The sequence below is a fragment of the Myotis yumanensis genome, unplaced genomic scaffold, assembly GCF_028538775.1.
Source record: "Myotis yumanensis isolate MYYU_CA2020_CCGP unplaced genomic scaffold, mMyoYum1.0.hap1 SCAF_8, whole genome shotgun sequence".
In the NCBI taxonomy this organism is placed as follows: Eukaryota; Metazoa; Chordata; class Mammalia; order Chiroptera; family Vespertilionidae; genus Myotis; species Myotis yumanensis.
Genome location: NW_027223759.1, coordinates 12,425,169 through 12,447,288, shown reverse-complemented (window position 1 = coordinate 12,447,288; position 22,120 = coordinate 12,425,169). Strand labels below are relative to the sequence as shown.

The window sequence follows — 22,120 nt, the reverse complement described above, 5'->3', positions numbered from 1 at the left end:
TTGCTCGGATCTTCACAGTATCTCATGCAATATCACGACACAGCAAGAAATCCAGTATTGCTACTTGATGCCATAATTTGCATGGATGTATAAATATTAAAAGAGTTCTGTTATCAATGTTGCCTAAAATGGGAAACTACTACTGGGACTACAAAAGAAAAGTAAGAAAAAGGAGAGCTCAGAGTAAATGATCACCTTTGAAAATTAAAGGTATGCATTATTAAAATTTCAAAATGAGTTCAATTACCTTAGATTTTAGTAAACATGCACACACCCTGGATTTAGATTTTCTAAATCTTGTAGGGGAAATGCCATTTTTTTCTTCTTCTTTAGTGTCATTAAGATTGAGGATGGGGTTCTTTTTGTTGACAATGCCTTTAATAGCCCTGACTGTAAGGAGAATTCAAGAATAAGCCTGAAAAGTGGCACGTCTCACTAAAAATCACTAATATGCCTTCACCCTGACTCTAAAAACCATGTGTGCAAGATGTCTGCCAGGAGACCACCACCATCACCAATCTCTTCCTCTTAGTGAGAATGAAATAGGGCAAGGTATTGAAAAGAATCCTTTTATTGCCAAAATAATAGGATCTGGAATTCAAAATCTAGGTGAGCCAAAATCATGCTTCTTGAAATTAGTCAGAGGGAGAAAATAGCAACAAAACCATCAACTGCTAACATTTATTGGAAACTTACTGTATTCTAGGTACCATGCTAAGTACTTGCCATGTATTAACTCTCAGTGCTGGTTGTAAGTAAGTGTTCCTGCAGGGAAATTACTAAGCAACAAGTTGCTTATGGTCCCAATAAAGGTCCAATAACTGTATTTTTTAAACATATATTTTCATTGATTTTAGAGAGGAAGGGAGAGGGAGAGAGAGATAGAAACATCAATGATGAGAGAGAATCCTTGATCGGCTGCCTCCTGCATGCCCACTACTGGGGATCAAGCCCACAACCTGGGTACGTACCCTGACTGGGAATCTAATTGTGACCTCCTGGTTCATAGGTCAATGCTTAACCATTGAGCCATGCCAGCCGGGCAATAACTGTATTCTTGACCTATAATGTTGCATGGGGTTTTAAACTACAAAATTAAATTCATTTTCATTTATTTTATTGTGTTGCCATCTTAATATTATCCCTCCTTAAAATACCACTGCATCCTGAATAGATAAAATAGTGTCCACTTGACTTCTTGTTCTAAATTCAGTGAATTTTCTCTGTCCAGTTAAACAGTTGCCAAATTCCATTTCAGCTGCCAAAATTTATTCTGGAGGTAACTGCATTTTAGTCTTAGATGAACTCTATTTGGTGAGCCTGGGAGACAGTAAATCAATAGATATTTAATCAAAAAGTACTTTTCCTTCCTTGAAATGGAAGTCTAAAAGGCAGAGCATATTCAGATAAGAAGCTATGTATTTTCAGGATAGAGTGGTATAATCTTAGCATAAGAAACATTTTAATATTTTAGTATGATGTTCCTAATACGTCTTGTGATTGATGTCTTACAGGATGTGCAAGCTACTTTTAGTAAAAATCAAAAAGCCCTTCTCTGAAGATTTACGTTTTCTATCACTGGCAAAGTCTCAAGATGATAAAAATCTATATCAACAGAAGATTTCTAAGCACTTGGGGATAGCCTGTTTAATTTAATAAATACATACCTGGTAAAATTCACATCTGGAAAATCCAAAGATTTGAATATGTCTTAATTTTATTTATTAGCATATGATTTGCACCTAATGCAATTAATAAGTATCAAGTGTTCAAAAGATCACTGGATATTAGTTTAAAAATAAAATTATAGCCCTTGTTACCAATGTTTCCCTAGAAGATTTTTTTTTTTTCCTTTTTGAGACCAAAACAATGCAAAGTGATATAGACATGACTACACTGCAGTGGCTATCTTTTCAGTGAAGTCTCAATTTCGGTGGCATGTCAAAAAGCACCTGAGACTCCACCCTAACCCACCGTATAGGAACTTATGCCATTTGCAGGTAAAAAAACCAAACAAACAACCAATGTTGTGATGACAGCAACATGTCAAAACTCAATGCAGAAAAAGAAGCTGCAGAACCCTTCACATTAATTTCAAAAGTAAATGTTCCAGATTGTTACTACCATTTAGAGATTAATGCTCAGATGTTCAATCTTGAAAATGCACCTATTCTATTAACCACCCCAGTGCCCCCAAAGGTCAAATGTAAATAGGCATTTTATACTTATTCTTGGATGTCTTTCCTTTTTCTAGGCCTACAAATGTTAATTTATCTCAGAGTAAGCTATTGGTGCTTCCTCCATCTAGTTTTGATGTTATATTTTTCCTGCTTGTTCTGAGGACAGAGCAATTTTTGTGACAACTTCAGCATGAATACCAGTAAACATGGCATAAGAGTATGCAAATGAAAATATTGTAGTATATATGTGTGTAATGTGAATTACCAATTTACAATAGCTACAAAGACATCACTCATTGCAAAGCTGTGCCTTTTATGCATGTAAAAAAGGTATTTTTAAATAACAAGAAAACTTATCTATTAACCTCCAAATATGAAAACTGGGGGGAAAAAAGAGAGAGAGAGAAAACAGTATATTTATAACACTACATACTTTAGGAAGAACATATCATCATTTGTTCAACATTTACTTTTACTAAGTGGAAATATGTTAGAAGCTGACTTTTGTCAGTTGATCAAAACAGACAACTAATATAATAAACAAGCATATAATTACATCTTAAGAGAAAACACAAGACTATATTGGCAAAATCAGTGCCAATTTCATTGCATAATGACTTCTATGCAGTCATATCCCACTAATATATAAAAACAAAAATCACATTTGGATGTTTAAGATGCCTTATGAATATAAATATATAAATTGATTTAACTTGGTATCGAATTTTTAACTGCTAGAAATTTTGCCTTCCCATACAGCTGCTAATTTTCAGAGACAAATTCTAGTCCTTTCAAGCCACTGAACATGATAATAACAAAGATGAGATTGATCATTAACTCTAGTAACTGCCTTTGTCTTCATCTTAGGCTGCTAGTTAGCCAAATCAATTAATGGCTGCTAACTCTTTTAAAGAATTATTACTTAATTTAATCTGTGCAATCATGTGGACAAAACCAAGATCCAACTATCAGCTCTATGCAGATGACTTCTAAATCTATATTGCTAACCTTGACCTGTCTCTTGAGTTTCAGAATCATATTTTCAAATGGGGGCGGGGGGTAATGGGTGAAGAGGGAGGAAGGGGTACTTCAGCCTGGCCTGCACCCTCTTGCAGTCCAGGACCTCTCTAGGGATGTCCGCCTGCCAGCTTAGGCTCACTCAGGTTGATATCCGTCTCGCAGGCCAGTCCCCTCGCTCCTTACCACCTGCCTGACACTGCAGCTCACCGCTTGGCTCGCTGCTCCTTTGCGCTGCTGTGGAGGCAGGAGAGACTCCTGCCACCATTGCTGCACTCGCCAGCCTTGAGTCTGGCTTCTGGCTGAGCGGCACTCGCCCTGTGGGAGCTCACTAACCACCAGGGGGCAGCTCCTGCGTTGAGTGTTCCACCAGTTGTTCTGGTTGTTCCACCATTTGGTCACTTAGGCTTTTATTATATAGACTAGAGGCCCGGTGCACGAAATTCGTGCACTGGGGATGGATGGGGGTCCCTTAGCCCAGCATGTGCCCTCTTGCAGTCCGGGACCCCTCCCTCGTTACTGCCCACCTGCTTGCTGCTTCCTACCATTCGGCTTGCTGCTCCTTAGTGCTGCCACGAAGGCCTTGGGTCTGCTGTGTGCCGCGCCTGCAGGTTTGTGTCTCTGATACCCCCAACAGCCCCAGCATCTTGATGGCGGGGCTTGGGGCTGCGGGTCTTTGACACTCAGAACAAAGAACATGGGTACAGGCCTCTCCCTCTGTAGTCACTGCTGGGTACAGGCCCCCCGCTGCGGAGGGTGGGAGGGCCCGGGCGCTCCCACTCTCCGATTGCCAAGGGGATCACTCCGCGCAGCGGGGGGCCTGTACCCAGCAGCCCCAAGGCCCACCACCTTGGCACTGGGGCTGCTGGGGCCCTGAATCAGCCAGGAGGCAGTGCTGTACGCCCGGCAGAGGGCCCCTGGACCCCGGACCCTGCGCCCGGGCCCTCCCACCCTCCGATGCCATGGCGATCCTGGGCGAAGGCCAGCCAGCAACCCCGGCCCCAGTGGGGTCCGGGGTTGCCGCCTGGCCTGCGCCCGGGCCCTCCCACCCTCCAATCACCATGGGGATCCGTGCAGGCCAGCTGGCAACCCCGGCCCCAGTGGGGTCCGGGGTTGCTGCCTGGCCTGCGCCCGGGCCCTCCCGCCCTCCAATCGCCAATGGGATCACTCCGCGCAGGCCAGTGGGGTCCGGGGTTGCCGCCCGGTTTTCCAATAACGATCACCGGCTGGGGGGTGGGGGAAGGCGGCTTTTGCCCATCCCCTAGCTCTTACCTGCCACCTGGGTTGCCGATCACCATTTTTCAGTCCTTCCCCTTTCGCCTCCTGTATGCAAATTAGCTGCCATTTTTGTTGGCGGTTAACCGCCATCTTAATTGGCAGTTGATTTGCATAAGGATATGCTGATTAGCCAATGGGAAGGGTAGCGGTCTTACGCTAATTACCATGTTTCTCTTTTATTAGTGTAGACTAGAGGCCCAGTGCACAAAAATTTATGCACTTGGGGGGCGGGGTGTCCCTCAGCCTGGCCTATGCCCTCTTGCAGTCTGGGACTCCTCGGAGGATGTCCACCTGCTGGCTTAGGCCTGTTCCCTGGGGGATCGGGCCCAAGCTGGCAGTCAGACATCCTTCTGGTAGCCTGGCAGCCCTCGGGGGATGTCCACTTACCAGCAGGGAACAGACCTAAGCTGCAGTCGGACATGCTTGGTGCTGCTGAGGAGGCGGGAGAGGCTCCCGCCACCACCACTGTGCTGGCAGCCATCAGCCTAGCTTGTGGCTTAGCAGAGCTCCCCCTGTGGGAGTGCACTGACCACCAGGGGGCAGCCCCTGCATTGAGCATCTGCCCCCTGGTGGTCAGTGTGTGTCATAGTGACCAGTCATTCCCAGTTGTTCTGCTGTTAGGGTCAATTTGCATATTACCCTTTTATTATATAGGATAGAGGCCTGGTGCACAGGTGGGGGCCGGCTGGTTTGCCCTGAAGGGTGTCCTGGATCAGGGTGGGGGTCCCACTGAGGTGCCTGGCTAGCCTGGGTGAGGGGCTGATGGCTGTTTGCAGGCTGGTCAACCCCCCCCCCCCCAGTGGGGACCCTCACCCCATGGAGGTTTGGCCAGCCTGGGTGAGGGGCTGATGGCGTTTCAGGCTGGCCACACCCCCTTTAGAGTGGGGGGGGTCCCCACTGGGGTGCCTGGCCAGTCTGGGTGAGGGGCTGAGGGCCGTTTTCAGGCTGACTAAGCCCCCTGGCGATGGAAGCTCCCAGCCTCTCCTTTTTATCTTTTTTTTTTATTCTGGGATTTATTTACCTTCTATAATTGAAACTTTGTAGCCTTGAGTGGAGCTCAGAGCAGGCCAGGGTGGGCAGAAAGCTTGGCTTCTTCCATCACTGGGGCAACCAAGCCTCCTGCTTGCTCCAGCTCCGTGGCTGCCGGCTGCCATCTTGGTTGGGTTAATTTGCAATAGTTATTTGATTGGCTGGTGGGCATGGCTTAAGGCATAGCGAAGGTATAGTCAATTTGCATGTTTGTCTTTTATTAGTGTAGATACTTCTTCCTCATAACTTGGCCTTTCTTCATGGTTTATCTTTTTCTATTAAAGGTATCGCCTTTCTGCTGGTCTTCCAGCCTAACAGTCTCAGGGAAGCTTTGGGTCCCCTTATCTCTTGTCCCCAAAGATGAGAAATTGTCGAGTCCTACACACTCTTTTTATACACCCTTTTATAGAAATTCTATCCAATTCTCTCTAACAGAAGTAATAGAGGAAAAGCTGTGAATTGATTGAAGAAAGCCTTGGAAGAAACAGTTGGGAGTGGAACCAGAACACAAGTGACAGATTAGCTTAGGATAAGGAACGATACATCTTCTTTTGTAAAATACGTCTCTTTTCCTTCATGTGTTCTTACTCTTGATATTTCTCCAGGCCCATAAAGCATTACCCTCTCAGCAGCTAGACAGTAACCTTGGGTCTCAACCTTGCCCTATGTTGCCATTTGGTAGCATTCTATACATAGTTCCTAGAATCTTAAATTTTTATAATTTTAAAAGAAGCCCTAATGGCTGAGCTAACTACTCCATAAGTATTTGCATATAGAAATAAAATGTTAAGGAAAAATTATATGTCAGCACTTGAAAAATCAATACAATTTAAAGCAATAAATGAACTATTCTCATTTTTTTCTCCTTGTAGGTGTTGCTATAGTCATTTTGAGTGACTTCTAAGTTCCTTAACAACAGAGGTCAGGATTTTTCATGTTCTATACTCCTATTAGGCAGTACACTCATTGGTTTCCATGACTGCACGCATTTTAATTTACTGAAGACAATGCGCAAGCAAACAGTTTTACCCATACCCTATTAATACTCAAGTAGCAACTTCATGACCAGACCATAAGGAGTGTCCTCTCTCTTACACTTCGAAAGCACTGCAGAGGCCATTTCTCATCTGCCCCCTCTGCCACAGCCATATGCTCTGAAATGCAAGCTAGAGGGGCAGATGTATAATCTGGGAAAAGATCCAAATTCACGACCTCTTTGGAGCCCAGGGTATGGTGTGTGCAATGCCAGTCCTGGCTGCCATGCCCAGAAATTCTCATTCATAGAAACAAAGGATGAGAACACACAGAGGAAGAAGAAGAAAAATAAAAGTTTACTAATTTCTGCAGCCACAATAGCAACTAGCACGTCATCTGTTTTACTGAAGCTGACCCAGCTAATATCTTAAGGGTTTCCTGAGTCCCTGTAGACTCCAGCAGCAGAGACAGCTCTTCAGAACCATGACTCTGAGCTGAGACTTCATCCAAAGTCTCATGTCATCCCCTTGGCCAAGCTCATCTCCACACTATGGTAACATGAGTCTTACCTAATTGAAAAGTTACATAAAATTCTATAAAGCATCAATTTCTGGTCTTCAGAAAGATGAAAAACTAAAGAGTACTATGTGGTTCAAGAAGAACACAGGGGAGGTCAGCTTTGTAAGAATGAACAGGACTGGTTTTGATTTGTTTTAGTACCTAAAGGACCCATCAAAGAGCCTCCTCTTGCATTACTCTTCGGGTGTGGTCATGACTAGGAATTCAGTCTGAAGGGCATTCCAGAGGTTCAGAAAGAATTCTGCTTAGTATCTGATCCAAGGCCCACATAAGCAGCGACAATAGCCAGATATGCCTCTTCTTTCCCACTTTACAACAGGGCACATTGTAATCTGGTAAAAGCTCCTTTGTGAACCCTATTTTATTTCTTCCTATAATAATGTTTCAGTATAAGAATCTCTAGAAAGGGTAATAAACCATAGCTCGTAACTACAAATATAACCAGAACCTTTTATTGTGTGGTTTCTTATTAAAGAGAATTTTCCATTTCAAACTTTCTCAGCATATTATGGACATCATCCCCCACTTTGTTCCCATGTCATGTGGCTTTCCACAGATTTCAATGGAATGTCTTAAATTGGTTTGTCTTGTCAAAAGTAATCCAGACCCAGTGAGATAAAACCTGGCTTAATGTGTGCTTTAACCCGCATTGGACCCAATGGTTTATTTGAATTCAGCCATAGACAAAGACTAACCATTCATTCATTCAGTCAGTCAGTCATTCAGCAAACAATTTCTGGACTCTAGACTTCTGCTTCCAGTAATGCATCAATTTTCAAAACCCTGGTGATAAAAATACAAATAGTTCTTGGATACATTGAAACAAATACACATTTAAATGCACTGCTTAGCTCAAAGGAAATTAAGGGAAATCCTTAAGCAAAGTCCTTTGACAAACAGAAAATAAACAAATAAAAAATCAAGCATGAATAATGCTAAGCAACCAAACTTAACAGGTTGAGATCGCCCCTTAGGTAAATGCTGATACTAGGTATCTGGAGCTTGGGGAGGTGGAGTGATGATGGTATCTTGGAGGTACACAAACTCAAATATACTTGAGAGTTACAGTGATGACCCTCAAGAAGACTTACAACAGCCTGGCTACACTGGCTCAATGGTTGAGTGTCGACCTATAAACCAGGAGGTCATGGCTCGATTCCCAGTCGGGGCACATGCCTGGATTGCGGGCTTGATCCCTGTTAGTACAAGAGGCAGTCAATCAATGATTCTCTCTCATTACTGATATTTCTATCTCTCTCTCCTTCCTCTCTGAAATCAATAAAAAAATATATATTTTTAAAGAAGACCTACAACCTTAGTGGAAGGGTGGGCTGAAAACCTTATCCCCTGAATACAGTTTCCTCAGCAAAGGGAGTCCAAGACAGTATGCCTTTACTCTTGCTTTAGATAGGGAACATAACAATAATATATTTTTTTAAGTAACCTTTTACTTTTGAGAATTTTCAACCATTGAAATTTAAGAATTTTCAATGTCCTCTTAGAATTATTAATTCAAATTTATTTTCTCTCAATTAATTAAGCAGTCGAGAAATTCTATGAAAGTGATCCTAGTACCATAAAGAAGCAAAACTAAATCTTCTCTGGAGAAAAGCATATATAAATCAGGCTCTCCAAGATCCTCACACATTAAGTCCAACCAAATAGGACATCCTAAACATCAATTACCAAATTCATTAAAAGAAAAAGTCACCACAAATGAGGGTCAAAAGAAACATGAAAGCGATTTAGACACCAAATTGGAGTTAGATGATAAGTGAAAGTATAGATTTGTGAAAGTATGGATAGACCTAGAGGGTACTATGCTAAATGAAATAAATCAGACAGAGAAAAACAAATACCATATGGTTCCACTTATATGTGGAATCCAAAGAACAAAATAAAAGAACAAACAAAATTGAAATAGACTCAGAGACACAGGAAACAGACTGATGGTTGCCAGAGGGGAGGAGGTTTGAGGGACTGGGTGAAAAAGGCAAAGGGGTTGAGAAATACAGATTTTAGTTACAAAACAGTCATGGGGATGTAGAGTACAGCATAGGGAATAGAGTCACTAATACTGTATAACTGTGTATGGTGCCAGGTGGGTACTGGAAATATCAGGGTTAACATGTTGGAAAGTATGTGATTGCCTGCCCACTACATGGTACACCTGAAACCAATACAAAATAATGTTGGGTGTAAACTGTAATCGAAAAACAAAATTTAAAGTTCTTTAAAAACAACAACCAAAAACCATGTAGCACTACTATACATGGAAAAACAGTATTGTACTAATATACATTAATACAGATAAATACTTTTTAAGAATAAAAAGTGTTTGCCCATTTACATCACTTAAAACATTTCTTGGACACTAGGTGACTAAACTAACCAATAGTAGCCATTTGTAGCCATTTTTTTTTTCTCTTATGTATGTTAGCAAATAAAAAGCCTCCATCACCAGTGTTTATAAATACCTCCAACAACTCCCCGATGGCATTTCATGATATTCTACAAAACTATCTGCTCCTGACGCATGCAGGAGGCCGCTCTCTAATCATTGATGTTTCTCTCTCTCTTTCTCTTTCCCTCTCCCTCTCTCTCTCTGAAATCAATAAAAATATATTTTAAAATAATAATAATAAACACACTGAAAAGTGGAAAGAAACAGGGTCTTTGAAGTAATTGTTGAGCCATTGAATTAACTCTCTGATGACCTTACACCAAATTTTTTTTGTTATGTGAGTTAATAAATATATTGAATTAAAAAAACACACACAGCTATCTGCTTCCTCCCCCATTTTTTTCTTTTTTCTTTTTGCAGTTGCACTTTGCCTGGTTTAAAAAGGCAGGCATATTTTTAACTTTGGTTAATAAAAGGGTTTTTCTTCAAAAGGTAACTCTGAACAGCTTCGTTTTGTTTTGATGGGGTATAATTTGAAAGTTGTTTTGTGTGGGTGTGTGGTTTCTAATTATCAATAGTGTGGGAATGAATTCACATTTCAGCAAGAAGTAATCTAGGTTGTTTTAAGCTTTCTCTTTAATGTTTACATATTCATTATTAGTCCTATTATAACTCTGCTTTTATTAGACACAGTTGGGCATCAGGAACCTGTAAAAGGAACATTTTTATACACAGCATGATGTGGGTGCCTTACCAAATAATAACAAAGACTGAGTTCTTGACTTCTGGGATTCCAAAAATTGACAGGGGATTTCAAAATTCCCCAAACATGTTTTTCATGTTTCTAGCAACCCATAAATGAGGTTGCTCATGGTTAGTCCCCTCTCCATTCCTCCTCCCTGAAATACCTTTGGGCCCCAAATAGGTTTCCAGTATGACCCAGGGATTCGGCTTCTCACCTCTTCCCAAATTATCCCTTTTCCTGTGGTTCTTCTGTACATCTCTGTGCCAGCCCCATGCTAAATCCTCACATTTGTATACCATTTCTGTTACTACATTCAGCATGTGAAGTTGCACAATGTTTAAAATGTTTTCATTTATAAAGATCCATACGTTTTTTCATTACCCAATAGGTACATAAATATAGTCTCAATGTTAAAATTCAAATACTATAGATAAAGCAGAAGTCCCCCTTGAACGCCAAACGCCAACTTCTTCCTCAGTAAAGGTGACCACTGTTCATTTTTCTATGTGGTTGCATTTATATATAAGCACGTGGTATTTCCACTGTTTGCATTCCTATTGCTGCTACTAAGCTGTGAGCACTTTGGGGGCAGAATCCATATTCCATAGAACTTAATATGTGTAGTAGTATCTGGTGTAGTGTCTGACACAAGGTAGGTGCTCAAGAAATATTGGCTTAAGAAAGGAGGTACTGACTCCTCCCCTTTATGCAGCAGATAACAGAGCTCTCCGGCCTGTATGTGGAAAAGTGGGCCTTGGGATTATTGATGGTGTAAGGAGCCATGACTACGGATCAAAGGAGCTTGAAAAGCAGCCTGAGGGGGATATCACGGGCTGGCTGCCTCTGAGGCAAAGCTGTGAGTTTGGGCAAGAGAAGCTGAGACAAGATAAAAAGTATAAAAATGGAGCCTAGAGATACCTGAAGTTAAACAAGGCGACACACCAGAAAAGAGCCTCGAGAGACAGAGCTGGGGAAGGTTTCTCGGGGAGGGAGGCCTTCGAAGAGTTCAGCTGGGGTTCTGAGAATGAAAGACCAACACATGGTCAGACAGCACCAGGTGAATAGCTCTGTGAGATGGGAACATGTGGGATGAGGCTGGTGGGTGGAGTGGAGGGTGTTAATGGCAAGAGATAAGGCTGAAAGGACAGGTCATGTCAAGGTGATGAGGGCCTGGAATGACTTAAAGATACTGAAATTTATCCCTGGAGATAAATACGGAAACTAAGAGTTTGTAAGTAGACAACACTCTTCTAGAAATATACATATCTTTTAATAAGTCCCTTCTATCTGCTCCCCCCACCCCCCAAACGGTACTCACTTATGAAGTTCATGTCTGTATATATACTCACAGACATAAATGCATCTAATATAAAGTAAACTAAAATTATCAAAGTAGATAATGTAGAATATTTCCCATTATTAGTTGGCAATATTATACCCTTCTCAGATATTACAAACAATAGTTAGGCTATGATATAATTTAGATTATTCAAAATAGATTGGGTATCTATTATGCAAGAGCTCATTATCAGATTTCCCAGGTTGGATTTGAAACCTGTCCTTCCATGTGTTGGCTAATTTTTAGCTCAGAAAACTTCAGAGCTATAACCATTGCTGGGGTGGCTAAATTACCACTCAGTTAACACTGGCAACCACATTTTCCATAGAAGTTCAAAATGAAAGGTCTTATAAGCAGATAAGGAATAACCTGACTAGGTCATTGGAATCAAAGTGTCTTCGTTTTTGATTCCACAACAAATTTGCACATGAAATACCTCCCTTAGAGGTGTGATTTTTAATTCTAGGTCTCAATGTAAACCTTTCTAAAATAATCAGGTAGGAACTAAACAGCTTTCTACCTCTTCCCAAGTTTACTCTTGATAAGGGCTGCATTATTTACAGCTAGCAGGTTAGAGTCCAATGATTTTATTGAAATATTCTCATTGCAAAAAGCTGGCTGAAGACATCCTAAAGCTAAATACAAAGGAAAGAAGAGAGAACTGGTGCTCAGACTGTAGGTTACATTTTATAGTGACTATGTTTTTGAGAATGTGATTTGCTTTTACCCCTGGTGTATCTAAGTTCATGCAATAATATTCTGACTGATGATGGCATCTCGGAGTCATCTTTAAGTCACTCCGTATCGCTGTTCCTCTGCAGTTTCAGAGAAAATTCAAGGTTGGATACAGAAAGCTTCACCTACAGTAAAGTTCTGATGTCAAGCATCCAGTTTGTATCACCAGCCATCGTGTCATCCTTTAATAACATTTTCCACTGCAGATGTTCACTCTGGCATTTAGAAACACTATTAGAATTGTCAGTTCCAAACCACTGTTTTCCAAACATACAAGACACATATTCCCCATGGATGGCAAAGTTTGAGAGTCAGCCATGTTTGAAAAAAGTTGACATATATAGAAATATGTTCTCCTCTTTATCAAATTATTTTTACCTGTTTAAATAATTAAAAAATACTTAGAACCTATAAATTTTCTAAGTCAGTGCACTCTCAAGCATAGTAAATTTTATCTTCAAAGATAAACTGTCAAATTCTGAATAATGGGAAAGGATATTAAATAATTTTGTTAATGATAATTTTGTAATGTAAATACTAATTTATAGGGGGACAGAGAAAAATATGTCCCAAAATACTCCACATCAACAAAGGTCCACTGGAACTCAGAGTAAAATAAAATAGTTTGTTTTGTCCATTTATATTTATGGGGGGAAAAAGAAATATAGAACACCATTATAAAAGTAAAAAGTATAATAGTCACTATAAATAAATACAGACTGTTACTAAGTCTATAGTATGAACTTTGAATAAAACATGGACTTTTGTTGATAGTAGCTTATTCAATTCTGGAGGCTTTTAATGGGAGAAGCCTCAAGGAAAGATGAGCCTCAGTTCTCTCAGGGACCAGGATGGCTTGCCCTCCCCAGGCCTCTAAAACAAGCTGATTATACTAGAGACATATAATGCTCCATGTAGTCCTAACATCCTGCAATTCCAACATAAATAGATCATTGAAAATATAGCTGCAAGAGATAAAATTTTAGTTCAGGGAAAAACTATATAGCCTATCTGTAAACCCAACCCTTGAATGTAGTGTGCATGTATGTGTGTATAGGCATAAAAGTAGTTTTTTAGTTTCCCATCCAATTTTGCTTCAATGATGTAAACATAACCCATCATGAGTTACCTATCACCTATAATGTTTATTATTTTCTTGGCTAATCATATAATCCCATTATGCACAGACTTCATCATTATCAAGAAAACTGAGACAATTAATGTCCTTAATTTCTCACCTCTTCAATCTACAAATGTATCCATACCCACACGCATCCCCAACACTTTCCCTATAGTTTGACCCACCTCTTTATCTACCCCATTTCCATCTATCACCCTTGTTAGCAAAAGTGCATGCCTTAGCAAACCATTGGCCCAAGGAGGATAAAAGACACATGCAAAAAACCTGGACCTAAACTGTAGGTTGGGGCTAAGCTCAAGCAAACACTTCTGAGATCAGCAAATCCCAACCTACATGAAGATACATGATCAAGGAATGAATGTTTACTGCTTTATTATGCAGCATAGTTGTAGGAAAAGCTGACTGATACACTGAGAATAAACTTGGATCCTCTTCTCCACTTACTAAGTTTAATTTTAAGAAATCCTCAAGTTTTTATTTCCATTCCCCTTGCTAATCCATTAAATGTATGCTGATATAGTAGCTGTTAAAAAACAGTTTATTGATCTTTAGATAGAAAGGAAAGGAAAGGGAGAGAAAGAGAGAGAAACATTGATCTAAGAGCATAACATCCATCAGCTGCCTCCTGCACACCCTCTACTGGGGATCGAGGCTGCAACTGGGGCATGTGCCCTTGACTGGGAATCGAACCAGCAACCTCCTGGTGCACAGGACAACACCCAACCAACTGAGTCACAGCAGCCAGGGCCCTACATAATCTCTTATCTGAACTATTGCAATGGTCTCTTGACTATTTCCCTTGCTCTTTTTGGTTTGTTTTTGTTCATTTGGTAGGAGTTCCCCATGATCTCACATCTCCCTACTTGATCCTTCTTATTCTTTACTTTGCTTTCCCAACACAATGAATTGTTTATAGTTTCTTGAACATAACATGATGCTTCATGTTTTGATAACCTTCCATATGCCTGAAATGTGGTGGCTCATCAACCTTTTCTATTTCTCAAACTTTTATTCATCTTTAAGATCCTGCTCTGGCAGCATTTCCTTTCTGAAACCTGGGAACCGATCCTCAAGCCCAAGCACAACCAAGCACTATTTCCTCTGTTGGATGTCTCACTGCACTGCCCCTTTAACAGGAAGGCACTGAATATTTAATTAGGTATGTCTTTTCCTCTACCACTTTATAAACATTTTTTTCTAAAGCAGATATCATGCTTTATGTCACTTTGTATCTCCAACATTTAATACAGTACCTGTCGCAGAGTGGGCATTTAATAAACATGAGTGGAACTGAAGTAATTAATTTTGAAATTTGATTTGTAAAAAAAATATAGTCTCTATTTCCTCATGAAATTTAGCGGTGCACACACATACACCCTATTTAAGTAGTGAAGAATCTCATCTCATTTATAAAAAGACTGACACATATTTTTCTAATTCAATTTGATTCATTGAATTTTAGCGACTAGAGTGTTTGGTAACCTTCGCAACATAGAAAATACATGGTTGCTTCATAATCAAGCTTGTACAAGAAGAACCTTAGACATATTGCTAATTTTGTATGATAACTTCCTGAAGCCCATGAAAATGTAAAGCAAAGCTGGAACATATAAGAAATGTATAAATTTCTTGTGTCTAAAGCTATATTTATCCAACATAACAAGTGACAAAAGCTTTCAAAGTACCCAATAAAGATATTTGTCCAAATAGATAATCATGCAATGTTACCTTAACCAATTGATAAGGAAAGAAACAGAGGTCAATTCCATTGACTTGAACTAATTCCCCTAACCCACTGACTCCAAGATTTTACTTCCTCATCAACAATAATAATAAAAAGCCATGAAAAACAGCAATCCAATATTACAGTGGTTCTCAACCTTCTGGCCCTTTAAATACAGTTCCTCATGTTGTGACCCAACCATAAAATTATTTTCGTTGCTACTTCATAACTGTAATGTTGCTACTGTTATGAATCATAATGTAAATATCTGATATGCAGGATGGCCTTAGGCAACCCCTGTGAAAGGGTCATTTGACCGCCAAAGGGGTCTCAACCCACAGGTTGAGAACCGCTGCAATATTAGAAGACTCAAATATGAAAAAATGACCATGGTTGGTGTTCCAAACGTTAAATGCATATTTTAATTTAGATATCCCATAAAATATGAAATACTAAGACTCAACAAAATTTATGAAATGTCATTTAATAACTCATTGCTCTTGTATAAAAGTGACTACCCAATCATCTCATGTTTTTAAGAGCTCTATTCCCTTGCAATGATTCAGAAATTACTTTGGCTACATATGGACATTCTAGATTTGAAGTTTACCCATGATGCATTTAGGACAGAATGGAAGGTCTGCCAGGTTAGGAACTTGCATATTATACCTTAGCCTTTGCCATGAGGATATACATCACATGCACATTTGCTATAATTTATATATAACACATGTACATCACATGTATTTTTCTGTCATACATCTCTCAACTTAGCCCACACACTCATACAAATATATATGTGTACACATGCATTCAGGGAAACAAAGGGAAGAATGATCAGATGTCCTTTTCCTGCTCACAGAATTACAGCAGTTTGCAAGAGAAATTATTCCCATTGTGTTCCTTGTTTGGGTGGCTGAGGCTATAAAAGCTAAGTAAGAATTCATGGGATCTCTTGATGCGTGTATCATGTCTTCCAACTAGAACTTTGTCTCACTCTTATATTCTTCTCCATTCCTGGGAGTGTGAAGTATTAGGTCCATTCTGGTGGAAAATGAAATGCCACAAAAGCATATAGTATCTGGATTCATATCCTAAACCCACTAGTTAACAGCTGAGAGAACAAGTCCTGAAATGCCCTGAGCTTCAACTTCTTCATCAGTAAAATGCGTTAAGACATCAACACACTTATTGGCTGCAACATACCTCATGTAGAGACATCCCCTAGATTGTTAACGAGTATTTGCTCATTAATTGATACACTTGTCTCAGGAAAGGTCTGGACTTACTGCCAACCATTACTTTTACAGACTTGCCTGTTTTACAGCTCTATAGACAGGTGTTGGAGAATATAAGAAATTAAAATAGAAATCGGAAAGCTTTTTAGTCCATTTTGCTAATTAATGTGTCAGAGCTCATAAAGAAGAACTCGCTGGCTTTCTTCAGCACTGCATCATCGTAAAGAGCTGGGTCAGCAAAGATCTCTGCAGACAGTCAATACATATTAAAACAGCTCCACGCAGTAAATCAAAACAACAAAAATGAAGACACAGTAAAAAAAAGTAAAATTTATAAGTCCTTTCTGTCTGAATGCCGAGGAGCATGAAACTATTGGTTTAGGTGTCAATTCAGCATGTAGAAAGAAAGAGAAAGGAATGACTCCTCCGAGGACATTGTTTGTGAGTCCTTATAGTCAACATTAAAGCATATATATATATATTTTTTAAAACAGCTATGCCGAATTTGATGCCATTTTCTCTGGATCCTAATGTTCCTTTATAATATTTAACATAAATCAATATTTAATGCTTTTATTGTCTAAAATATATATATATTGCTGAAGTTTTTGCTTTTCCCCTGCATTGCTAGGATTTGAATTTTGCCAGAATTCAATAGTGAGATAGCTAGAGAAAGAGGTCAAAGATGCCTCATTGTTTTGCCAGGTTCTCTGAAACTTGTGATTTTTCTTAAAAGAACCAGATAAAAGGCAAAATTTTGTTCCTAACTCCTCTGGGTGGGCCTCTCCATTCCGCAGATATTAATACCTCCGGCACATGGAGGAGGACCCTGCACAGATACAGGGAGAATCATCCTGCTGTCTTTCTCGCCAAGGTCTGAGATGTGATGCATTGCCAGGGGGAGGCCCTGAGCTGGGGCATCAGAGGAGCCTCGGGAAGACTGGACTGATTCCAGAAGGGCTGCGGGAACACTACCTTCTAGGCCGAAAGTGCTAGAAAGATGATCTTACCTGAGCTTTCAATTTGATCTGAGCTCTGAAGAATCCACCACTTAAAGATTAAGCCAAGGAAAGGGTGCCAAGAATATTGTCACAAGTTTGGGAGGAATCCAAGCCAGTCCAACGGATGGAAATTGGCACGGAATGGCTCTCTACACACTAAGTAGCTGACGCAGAAGAAATTTAAACTCAGATGAATTTATTAAAATGTTGCATATCATCCTGAACAAGAGGATGGGTGATAGATCTAGGTCAGCATATACGACTGAATTTAACTTACTATGGTCTTGGATAGCATGACAACTGGTCACATTTCTATAATTAAAAATAGACAGAGGGAGGTATTCTTTCTTCTTAGCAAAAGAGAAACCACTTTTTTCAAACCTAAATATTCCGGAGAAAGAACCTGGGGCAGGGAAACATGAAACAAAAAGAAGTTGAATGATACCTTTTGACTTTGTAAGACTGGTATGATCATGGAACATTGTACATTACAGTTCAAACTGGTAACTAGCTTAGTAGTCACAGACTGGGGCAGATTGAGACTACCGTTATATATTAGGTGGCTTTTAAAAATGATTTTGTAACTAAAAGGGGTTGCCAGAATTAAACGGACCCTTAATCCTCTTTCACCACCACCACCACCTACGCCTAATGAGAAATTGCTAGAAAAAAAAAAATGCAGAACTCAGCCTTTTATATGAGGGATGAGTTCCTGAGGATCGTTATAATTCAAGACTAATTTTCCAAAAGAAATAAACGCAGAGCATGGCAAGGGTATATTTTGGAAGTATATAAACCTACAATGTTAGTAGCATATTTTTCTTTAATGCTTCTTTTTATTTTTTCAAAACTGTCACTAATGCTTTACAGAGCGCTTTCGCTTTAACTCTGACGTGTATAATTCCAGGGGCTTGCTTAGCCCTCTTCGTTGTGTTTTGTCATGTGCCACTTTTGCTCCAAAGTTATCAAGTATGTTTTGCAGCATTTGCACTGGTTCCACAGACAGCTGATTAAAAAGTCAAAGACGCTGTGATAGGATTTAGAAGTTCTTAAAATATAAGGATAGTGAATATTATAATGAGAGTTTATTATAACTCCAAATCTTCTTTAAAACAACTGATGTATGTAAACAGTCTGGCTCATGGAAGTAATATAGAGACCTCTGGTACTATTTCTATCCATCAGCTAAAGCAAAGCCACCGTGTGGAGCTTACAACTAGCCTACCTGACAGCTTTAAGATTATGCTATTTTTAAAACTTGGAAGACGATTATACGTTTTGTACTTAGATTGATTCTTCATTAATATTTTTGTAACACAACATATAAAAACTTATCATTCAAATTTACCTAAAATATTACAGCAATATACTAAGGTAACAATGTTCTCACTTTTAAAGGCTGACAATAACTTCTAGTTACTGGCAATTAGTACTTTGTTTGGAAATTAAAAATATTTGAATAAGATCTGATTTCTTGGGGGGGGGGAGGGGTGGAAACCAGAAAGTTTATCATTGGCTCTTTTTTAAAAACCAAACTGATAAACATTCTTAAACTGCTTCCACTTTTCACCTTGCAGCCTAGCCCAGTATGTGAAAAGGCATTGACCTTCAAGTATTACTATGTCAGAGAACTAACCGCCAGCAGTACCATGCATTGAGGATGAAAATAACATGGGCTATCCTTGGGGCTCCTTGATCATGGGAACTTCCCTCTCAGACTCCTCAATGCATGTCCAGTAGTAGAGCATTTAATGGATGAGGATGACGGGAATGAGCAGCATGTGGCGATTGCTCAGCCCCACAGAAGTCTTTTCTTTTGCAGTGATCTAACCTCTGAGGCTCTTTCTTAGGAGAAGCAAAAAAGAAAAGAAATCTAAAAGTTGTGAACCAGCCCTTCCCTGCTGTTTCCACTAGAGACTCTGGAGAAGGAATAAAAGAAAAAAATCGTAACTGTGCCCTGGAACATGATGGAGGTAATGAGGCATCAAGGCCACTTACTGCTGAAAACATAATTGGCACATAAACACAGGAGACGCTGGTGGTGGGGAAGACTTCATTGTTTCAGAAACAGAGGGATGTGAACAAATCATACCCGTTTTGTTGTTTGGAGTGGCAATTTTAGGAGTAAAATGGATATTCCCTCACCCCAACAGTGCACCCCTAGAGAACTGCAGTGTTTTCAATTACTGTGAATAAATGATGAAGGAAGGGCAAAGGGATAGAAAGCAGGACACTTGGCAATAGAGAAAAAGCTTGGTTTTTAGACCTGAAGGTTTCTAATAGAGAAAGCCCCAGTAGACACAGGGAGATCCCTGTGGACCTTCTAGAGAACCTCTAGGAATCTCATTCATGAGTCTAAAGAAAGATAATATGATCATTGTGGGTGGGTACAATCCCTTTTGATGACAGGCAAAAAGACTTTTGTTTTAATCCTCACCCAGGGTATATTTTTTCTAGGGAGAAAGGAGGGAAAAGAGAAACATCAATCAGTTGCCTCCCATATGTACCCTGACCATATAAACTCACAACCTACGTATGTGCCCTGACTGGGAATTGAACCCGTCACCTTTTGGTATAGGGACGATGTTCCAACCAATCAACCAAGCAACCCAACTGAGTCAACTGGCCAGGGAAAGACTATTCTTTCTTGATGAGAAAGAAATAAGCAAAATTTTCTTATTCTGGAACTCTCTGTCCAATCACTTTATGTGAAAGTCATCATGGGAAAAATTTTCAAACTTTCTGGGGGTTTCTTTATAATTTTTTTGTTGTTCTAAGTGTTCAGCTGGCATACAGTTTTAAGATTTTGGATGTTATAATCATTTTTTTGGAAACGTTTACTCTTTCCTCTCAAACATTTTGAGTCAGCATACATTATGCCACTACATACAGAGCCAAGCAATAATTCATCTTTGTGGAAGTCAGAAACATCTCATGTATTAATTACCAAGCCTTTCAGTGACTGGTGGATGGAAATAGGTTCCAACTGCTACTCAAACACAGCCAGGGATTTCCAGGAAGGAGAATAGAAAGTCAGTTACAAGGAATTTCTTACCCAATTTGTGTCCAGCCAATGAATGGACTTTGCTTTCATCTGGCACTGAGAAGAAATAAGAGAGACAAGGATCAGCCTGCCTGTAAATAAGTCATTTTAATAATAAATTAATATAGATTCATAATAAGTTAAATATTTTACTGGCAAGGACTTGAGAAAAATTTTCCCCAGCCTCCCTGGGGCACCTCATTTCTATTGGTAAATATGTTCAGAATAGCTATAAAGAAAGATATATTTATTAGGCTTCTAATTTTCTTTTAATTTTCAATACTTTCAGTTTTTTTTTAAACTGGGTTATTGTTTGCAAAAAGAAAAGCTAAACTCATGGACTAGAGATGTATAATATATAGTAAAACTCTTTAAACACAATAGAAGTATGTATAAACATTCAATAATGAGCTTCTATGTCTGATAAACCTGGAGTAAAAGTTAACAGATTTATAATCCTTCTGAAAAATATTAAAATAAACAAAATATGAAACAATGACATTCAAGAGGTTAGACATCGGACAACAGAGACTAGTGACTCCTGAGAAATGAGAAACAAGTAAGATGAATCCTACAATTGCCCTAGTTTACTGCATGGAGAGTTTCCAGGCTGTGGTGCAGGGATGGGAACAGAGGCAGAGCCCAGGGATATCCCATCTTGAGGACATGCAGCTGGGTGTCCAGGAAACCAAGGCAGACGGAGTCTGCAGAGCAGAGAACTGCAGAGAGAGCTATTGAGAGGAGCCCCTCATATATTTAGTTGAATACCAAGGATCGCATGCATGTGAGGAAACTACCCAAGACCTGACAAAGAACCACGCCTAAGTAGAAAGGGAACAGTGTCCAAAGTTGACACAGGGCTGAGAATAGGAACTATTCCCAACAGCCATAGTGAAAATCTTCCTAATTCAGGAGCATCAGTTAGGATACAAAGAGGAACCTTGCTTCAGTAGTGGGAGAGACTAATAACTCCAGGTTAATCCAGCTCTAATGAAATAGATACATTTGTCAAAGACACAAATTAGCAAAGCTTACACAGGAAGAAATAGATAAGCTAAATAGTCCTATAGTTCGATTCTTTAATGAATTTTTAGTTAAAACTCTCCCATAAAGGAAACTCTAGACCAGGGGTGGGCAAACTTTTTGACTCGAGGGCCACAATGGGTTCTTAAACTGGACCAGAGGGCCGGAACAAAAGCATGGATGGAGTGTTGTGTGAACTAATATAAATTCAAAGTAAAATCATTACATAAAAGGGTACGGTCTTTTTTTTTTTTTTAGTTTTATTCATTTCAAACGGGCAGGATCCGGCCCGCGGGCCGCAGTTTGCCCACGGCTGCTCTAGACAGACAGCTTCACTGGTAAATTCTACCTACCAAACATTTAAAGAAGAATTAATATCAATTTTATATAAATTCTTATTTCAGAAAATTCAGAGGAAAGGATATTTCCCAATGCATTCTAAGAGGCTGATATTACCCTGATATCAGGCAAAATATTATCTGAAAGCTATTAACTAATATTTCTCATGAACACAGATGCAAAGTTCTTAACCCTTAAGCATCTCTGCATGATTATCACTTTAATATTCAATGACAGCTGTTCATTATTCGCCATGTCATGTTAGTCTATGAAACTCTACTGCTCAGGGTTGAAACAAGGTGAGGGGAACTTTGCTCACAAGGAGGACCTC

General features: G+C 39.7%; 1 protein-coding gene across 1 annotated transcript in view; it reads right to left on the bottom strand.

Annotated features, from left to right (window-relative positions):
* Positions 1-22,120, bottom strand: part of PARD3B (par-3 family cell polarity regulator beta) — a 907,609-nt gene that overhangs the window by 309,920 nt on the left and 575,569 nt on the right. The window contains exon 16 of the mRNA XM_070421939.1: positions 20,440-20,484. Coding sequence (XP_070278040.1) covers positions 20,440-20,484 — 45 coding nt within the window. The remainder of the gene's footprint in view (positions 1-20,439; positions 20,485-22,120) is intronic.